This window comes from Cheilinus undulatus, linkage group 23, assembly GCF_018320785.1.
Source record: "Cheilinus undulatus linkage group 23, ASM1832078v1, whole genome shotgun sequence".
Classification (NCBI taxonomy): domain Eukaryota; kingdom Metazoa; phylum Chordata; class Actinopteri; order Labriformes; family Labridae; genus Cheilinus; species Cheilinus undulatus.
In genome coordinates this window covers 13,654,882-13,662,616 of record NC_054887.1, presented here as the reverse complement: position 1 = coordinate 13,662,616, position 7,735 = coordinate 13,654,882, and the positions used below count along the sequence as shown (strand labels likewise).

The 7,735-nt window shown below is 37.2% G+C and overlaps 1 protein-coding gene across 1 annotated transcript in view; it reads right to left on the bottom strand.

Moving 5' to 3' along the window:
• LOC121505790 (beta-1,4 N-acetylgalactosaminyltransferase 2-like) overlaps nucleotides 1–6,633 on the bottom strand; it is a 40,457-nt gene extending 33,824 nt beyond the window's left edge. Inside the window, exon 1 of the mRNA XM_041781344.1 lies at nucleotides 6,626–6,633. Coding sequence (XP_041637278.1) covers nucleotides 6,626–6,633 — 8 coding nt within the window. The remainder of the gene's footprint in view (nucleotides 1–6,625) is intronic.
• Between the last annotated feature and the right edge of the window lie 1,102 nt (nucleotides 6,634–7,735).

Here is a 7,735-nt window from a genome sequence, read left to right as displayed (position 1 = left end):
TTTTAATCTGTAATATACCCAGCCTGTACATAACTGTTTTTGAATACTATTTATAATTTGTAAGGCAACATTTTTATATTCCATATTTTTTAAATTGTTTGTGTTCCCACATGAAGCTAGCTGAACTTCTTTTTAACTTTCCAGATATGTGGCTGACTTCCTCAGACACCAAATAACTCTATTGTCCTGCTGTGACCTGGTGCTGTGTCTTACCAGATTTTATCATCAGGTCGTGTTCATGGCAGACTGGTTTAACAGATGAGTCCAAAACAAAAAATCTGATTTACCAGGACATGTTCTTTAACATACCAGGGATAACAGAAACCATGAGAGGAGGACCTGGTTCTGAATCAGAGAGGAAGACCTCGGTTTGAATAATAGATTAAGTTTTGATCAGAGATGATAATAAGTAAAAGTTGAAATCAGGAGGAGAAAATTAATCAAATCTGTGAGTGAGACCTTCTCTCTGGTTTTATGTTCCTGCTGGCTGCTGCTCCTCCCACCTTCATCAGCTAAGCAGACTCACCTGGGCAGGCACACCCTTGCAGATACATCTATGCAGGCACAGCTTTGCCAAATCACCTGTAAGTCCTACTTTCATAGAACAGTGAGAGGATTGGTAATTGTGTAGTGTAATTACTTTGCGCTGGTGGAACAGGGTGTGGGATTTCAAGGATGTTTTTTTCAGTCAGTATTTTAGAAACACTTGCTGCTTGTTGTCTGTGAAATAAGTGAAAGGAGCCGTTTTACGCAACTTATTTTCTTTGGCTCTTTGGTTAATAGTTAAATCACTGATTTATAAATCTACTCCAGTAAAAGAACAGTTTCTCTGGTTGATAGTTAACGTACCTCCATCAGCTAAGCCGACTCTACTAGGCAGGCACACTCTTGCAGATACACCTATGCAGGCACACCTGTGCCAAATCACCTGTAAGACTTGCTTTCATAGAACAGTAAGGGGATTGGTATTTGGTGGAACAGGGTGTGGGATTTCAAGGATGTTTTTTTCAGTCAGTATTTTAGAAACACTTGCTGCTTGTTGTCTGTGAAATAAGTGAAAGGAGCCGTTTTACGGAACTTATTTTCTTTGGCTCTCTGGTTAATATTATAGCACTGATTAATAAATCTGCTCCAGTAAAACAACAGTTAGTCTGGCTAATAGTTAAAGCACTGATTTCTAAATCTACTCCAGTAATACAACAGTTACTCTGGTTGATGTTGAAGAACTGATTTATAAATCTACTCCAGTAAAAGAACAGTTACTCTGGTTAATAGTTAACGTACCTCCATCAGCGAAGCAGACTTTGCTAGGCAGGCACACCCTTGCAGATACACCTATGCAGGCACACCTGTGCCAAATCACCTGTAAGTCCTGCTTTCATGGAACAGTGAGAGGATTGGTAATTGTGTATTGTAATTACTTTGCGCTGGTGAAACAGGGTGTGGGATTTCAAGGATGTTTTTTTCAGTCAGTATTTTAGAAACACTTGCTGCTTGTTGTCTGTGAAATAAGTGAAAGGAGCCGTTTTACGGAACTTATTTTCTTTGGCTCTCTGGTTAATATTATAGCACTGATTAATAAATCTGCTCCAGTAAAACAACAGTTACTCTGGCTAATAGTTAAAGCACTGATTTCTAAATATACTCCTGTAAAAGAACAGTTCCTCTGGCTAATAGTTAAAGCAGTTTTTTATAAATCTACTCCAGTAAAAGAACAGTTTCTCAGGTTAATATTAAAGCACTGATTTATAAATCTACTCCAGTAATAAAACAGTTACTCTGGTTGATATTACAGCACTGATTTATAAATCTACTCCAGTGAAAGAACAGTTACTTTGGTTAATATTATAGCACTGATTTATAAATCTGCTCCAGTAAAAGTACAGCTACTCTGGTTAAAAGTTAAAGCACTGATTTATAAATCTACTCCAGTAAAACAACAGTTTCTCAGGTTAATATTAAAGCACTGATTTATAAATCTGCTCCAGTAAAAGTACAGCTACTCTGGTTAAAAGTTAAAGCACTGATTTATAAATCTACTCCAGTAAAACAACAGTTTCTCAGGTTAATATTATAGTACTGATTTATAAATCTACTCTAGTGAAAGAACAGTTACTCTACTTGATGATAAAGCCCTGATTTATAAATCTGCTTCAGTAAAAGTACAGCTACTCTGGTTAAAAGTTAAAGCACTGATTTATAAATCTACTCCAGTAAAAGAACAGTTACTCTGGTTAATAGTTAACGTACCTCCATCAGCGAAGCTGACTCTACTAGGCAGGCACACCCTTGCAGATACACCTATGCAGGCACAGCTTTGCCAAATCACCTGTAAGTCCTGCTTTCATAGAACAGTGAGAGGATTGGTAATTGTGTATTGTAATTACTTTGCGCTGGTGGAACAGGGTGTGGGATTTCAAGGATGTTTTTTTCAGTCAGTATTTTAGAAACACTTGCTGCTTGTTGTCTGTGAAATAAGTGAAAGGAGCCGTTTTACGCAACTTATTTTCTTTGGCTCTCTGGTTAATAGTTAAATCACTGATTTATAAATCTACTCCAGTAAAAGAACAGTTTCTCTGGTTAATAGCAGGGGCGGCTGGCTGATAGAGGGTGCCAGGTTCCGCCCCCTCTCTCTCACATCATGTCGAATCACACAGCCCTTCCCTTAATAAAATGTTTTTTAAATTGACATTTTTATGTCTATTATGTGTTTCAAAAAGGCAAATAAATAATGTAGTCCAAAGAGAGTTATTAAAATGTTTAATTTGCAATAAAAAGTCCGATTAGAAATGTCCTACAATGTCTAGAGTTACTAATAGTTGACATGTATCCGGTCACGGGCGCACACATCTTTCCACATTGACTGTCGTTATAACCTTGACATGCGCAGTTTGTTCCTCTTCAACACAAAAGATAGGAGACAGCGGGGTGCGGTTAGGTCGCGCCAAAGCGGCAACCTCTGGTCCTAAAAAATGAAGCCAATGCGGAAGTGCAAAAAACTGCTATACCGCGAGTGTCCACTTGAGGCTGGCTGCAGGAAAACGGTAAGTTCCGTCTGCACACATGTTAAACAGCCAGTTTTGACACACAAAATAAACTGGTTTACAGCCTGGTTCAAAGCACCAAACGTGTCTCATTAGCTAGTGTCTTATTGTGCTCCCACTGTACGGGGGGTGAATTTTTTGTACCACGATCGTTTGGATTATATTTAGGATAAACCTCACTTCACAGTGATTGGCGCATCTCATTTGATTGACAGATAGCTCGGCAGGCAGAGGCTCCGTCTCTGTCAACCGGAATGCTAGCTAGCAGGCTGACAGGAAGTCGCACTTAGTGGGCGGGCTGTTAGATTGATCTAAAGTTCAGTTGAGCCTGCGATTTCAATATGGAAGCATCCACGAATGGGCTTCAAAAGCCGTTTGAGTCCCCCTATTGTGGACTTCCGGCAAGATGGCGGAGGGAGCAGACGCACCGTAGGCAGCTCACATTGCAAAACCATGAACCAAAGAAAATAACGAACTTTAAACTCACGAGGACTAACTTAATAATGACTTAAAAACCACTGAAACACATGGGAATTCACTCAGTTATAAAAAAGTAAACTACGAAAGTGAACTACTGAACGATATCAACTAATATAACCACATGGCTAACAAAGGCGCGACAGCTCTCCAGGTACATGACTACTGCGGTCCAGAAGACATGGACACAAATGCCAAAGGTACCAAAAAACTTCTATAATCACCATCCAAACCACCAGGACCTTTGAAGAAAACAAGAGGTAATGAAGAGACTAACAACGAACCTCACGACGGAAACACTACAGCAATACTAGCTGCAATTAACGCGCTTCAAAACATGATGGAAGATTTCAAAGCAGAGTTAAAACAGAATATGCTGACCATGTCCAACATCGCAAAGGCGGTCGAGTTTAATTCAGCAGAAATCAAAGAATGCAAAAAAAATAACAAGAAGCTGGAGAAGAATGCAAAGAAAATAACAAGAAGCTGGAGAAGAATGCAAAACAACTTCAGGAAAAAACCAGAGAACTGGAGAAGAAAACTAAAGAGCTGGAAAAGAAAATAACAAGAAGCTGGAGAGTTATAAAAGAAGGTGGAACTTGAGACTGAATGGACTAAAAGAAGAGAAGGAAGAAAATACATGCCAAATAGTCGCAGATATTATCGCAAGGATCATCCCGCCATGGAAGGAAAAGATTGATTTCATCCTTGACTCTGTGCACCGCCTTGGCCCCCCACCCCCCACCGATCGCCCCCGTCAGATCATCCTGCAGTTTACAGGGAGGCTGTTCAGAGATGAACTTTGGAGATCCACAAAAAATCATCCCGTGTGTAACAATCTTAACGTCAGATTTGCAGAAGATCTCATCAAAGAAGACAGAAAGGCAAGAAAGGCTGTATGGGTCAAAGTTGAACAAGCAAGAAAGGCTGGCCGCAGAGCTGTGTTCAGAGGCCCATATGCCTTCATCAATGGACAGAGAGTTTTACCATGAATAACAGCTTTCACTGTCATAAACACGTGAGTTTTTGAGAAAGTTTTGCAATATGTTCTAGGTTTTGCTACTTTAAACTCTTCACAAAAAGACACTACCAGTGTTCTATAAAGGTTGTACGTTTTATTTACCTTTCATTTAATTTCTTGTTCATGTTTCATTTAAAAAATAAATTATCTCTCATCTCTGTTAATGCAAGGGGCCTAAAGGACTTAACAAAACGTAAAAGGTTTTTTGTGTTTTGTAAAGGGAAAAACACAAATATCATTTTGTTACAAGAAACCCATTCCAACCACGTGGAAAGTTTATTCTGGCATAAACAATGGGGAGACACAACTTCAGCCACGGCACGTCTAGGTCTGCAGGTGTTGCTATACTGATGAAAAACTTTCAAGGTCAAATACAATCCCATATATATATAGCTGAAGAAAATGGACACTGGCTGATACTTGTTCTCACTCTTGATAGCTTCAAATTCATATTAGCTGACATCTATGGCTACAACAACAACAAAGAAAATAAAAAAATACTTGAACAGATTTCCTCACAACTAGATAACCTGAAAGTATCACACTCAACTGAAAATGTTATAATAGGTGGAGACCTTAATTTAACTCAGGATGACTTTTATGACAGATCTCCATCTAGGTACAATACCAGCCACCCTAATAAAACTTTTAGAGATTTTTGTACTGAACAAAATGTAACTGATACCTGGAGGCACTTTAACCCTGGAATAATTAAATATACATGGTTCAGCCCGAACTATGAACTTAGGTCCAGAATTGATCACTGGCTAATCTCAAATCAGTTATTACACTATCAAATTAATTCAGATATTTCTGCAGCTCCACTGACCGACCATAGTATTATTTCCTCGTGTATAAAACCTGAAAACAATCAGTCAATCAAACAGATACTGGACATTTAACTCTAGCCTTCTAAAAAATAACAATTACTGTAACAAAATTAAATCACTAATTATAGAAATCACACATTCTAATGAACTAAAAACTCCTGTGAAAAAATGGGAATTCTTAAAGTTTAAAATTCGTCAAGTTACCATTTCCTTCAGTAAAAAACTTGAAACTAGAAATTGTAAGACAATTAAATACACACTGCAACAAACCTAATCCTACTGATGATGACAGACAACAAATTATATAACTTCAGCCTCAGTTAGATGAACTTTACACTCAACAAGCCTTAGGAGGAGGGGGAAAAAAATTCTGCATTTTTTTGTGGTCTTGAAAAAAGAAGACAGGAGAGAAACAGCATAAAGTTCCTTATAATTAACAATATTGAAATCACTGATGAAAAGCAAATTTCCACTGAAATATTTTATTTTTACAGCCAACTTTACAGTTCTAAGTTTATCTAAGAAGATTGTCATTCATTCATTCCTTAAAGATACATCAGAAATTATACCTAAAGTGGAGGATGACTTTAAAGAAACATGTGAAGACCAAATAACAATCACAGAGCTTGATGCAGCAGTCAAACGCCTCTCTTCAAATAAAGCTCCTGGCTCAGATGGTTTGACAGGAGATTTTTACAAACATTTTTGGGAGAATTTAAGAGAACTACTGCACCAGGTCTTCTTAGAAATTTTTGAAAGTTACATCCTCCCACCCTCAATGAGACGAGGAATAATCATCTCAATTCCAAAACCTAATAAAGACCCCAGATTAATTGAAAACAGAAGACCCATTACCCTGAGGAGCTCAGATTACAAATTGTTGACTTATATTTTTACCTCTCGCCTCCAAACAGGAATCTGAAACCTTGTTGCAGAAACACAATCTGGTTTCTTGAAAGGCAGATCAATCCATAATAACATTAGATTAGTGATGGATATATATAATTGAATACAGAGACCTTATTGAGGATGATTGTTTCATCTTCTTCTTAGACTTTTACAAAGCCTTCAACTCCGTAGAACACCCTTTTCTTTTTGCAGTGTTAGAGCAATTAGGCTTTGGACCAAAATTCAGAAATCTTATAAGTGGATTATATCAGAATATCAGCAGTTGTGTTCTGTTACCTAAGAGCTCTACCCCCAGGTTTGAGATCAAAGTAGGTATACCTCAAGGATGCCCGATTTCCCCATACCTGTTCATACTGGTAACAGAAATGCTTGCGATTTACCTTAAAAACTGCAATGATATTAAAAAACTGAATGTGGTAGGCCCAGACATTATTATTAGCCAGTTAGCAGATGACACAGCAGTGTTCTTAAAAGACAGACACCAATATTCCTGTAAAATCAGAAGTTAAATACCTTGGAATTAATCTCACAAAGAACAAAGATTTAAGTCACTCACTGAACATTGAAACTAGAATCAAAGAATGCAAGGCAAAATTGAACTCATGGCTCTAAAGGGACTTATCAATTTTGGGTAGAATTTATTTAACAAAGATGGAAAGTTTATCAAGGGTTATTTACCCATCCTACTCAATTGCCATCCCAAACAAATTAATAAAAAAAAATCAGTAGCATTAATTTAGACTTCATTTGGAAAAATAAACCACACTACATGAAGAAAGGCAATATGGTTAAAGAAACAAAAGATGGAGGCCTAAAAATGATTGACTTTGTCTGTCTCAACGGTACTCTAAAAATAAATTGGCTTAAAATTTGGATGGAGCAAGGTGAATCTTTTTGGTACTGTATCCCAAATCATTTGTTCAGTAAACTAGGTGGACTAAAACTTCTACGTCTCAGACTTCGGCATAGATAAACTACCTGTTAGATTATCAGAGTTCCATAAGCAAGTATTACTGTATTGGAAACTGTTGTATGCTCATAACTTTTCACCACACTCTACTATAATCTGGAATAATAGATACATATTACACAGAAACAGGTCATTGTTTTTTCAAACATGGTTTGAGAAGAACCTGTGGTCTGTTACTGACTTAATGGATGATAATGGAAATGTATTAGATTACGAACATTTTTGCATGAAACAAAAATTTAACCCATCAAAATCAGATTTTATGAAATTACAAAAATCATTGCCCAAAGAATTTGTGTTCCTAACCAAAAACATCATGATACATAAATCTATAGAACCACAGCTCGCTCCACTATCAATCCAAGGTCATTTTATTCTCGACAAGAAATGCAACAACTATTTTATAAGAAAGTCCCTTACTGAAAAAAATGTTGCTTGTAAAAATAACAAAAATGACATTTTGCTTAAATTTGATGAGAATTCA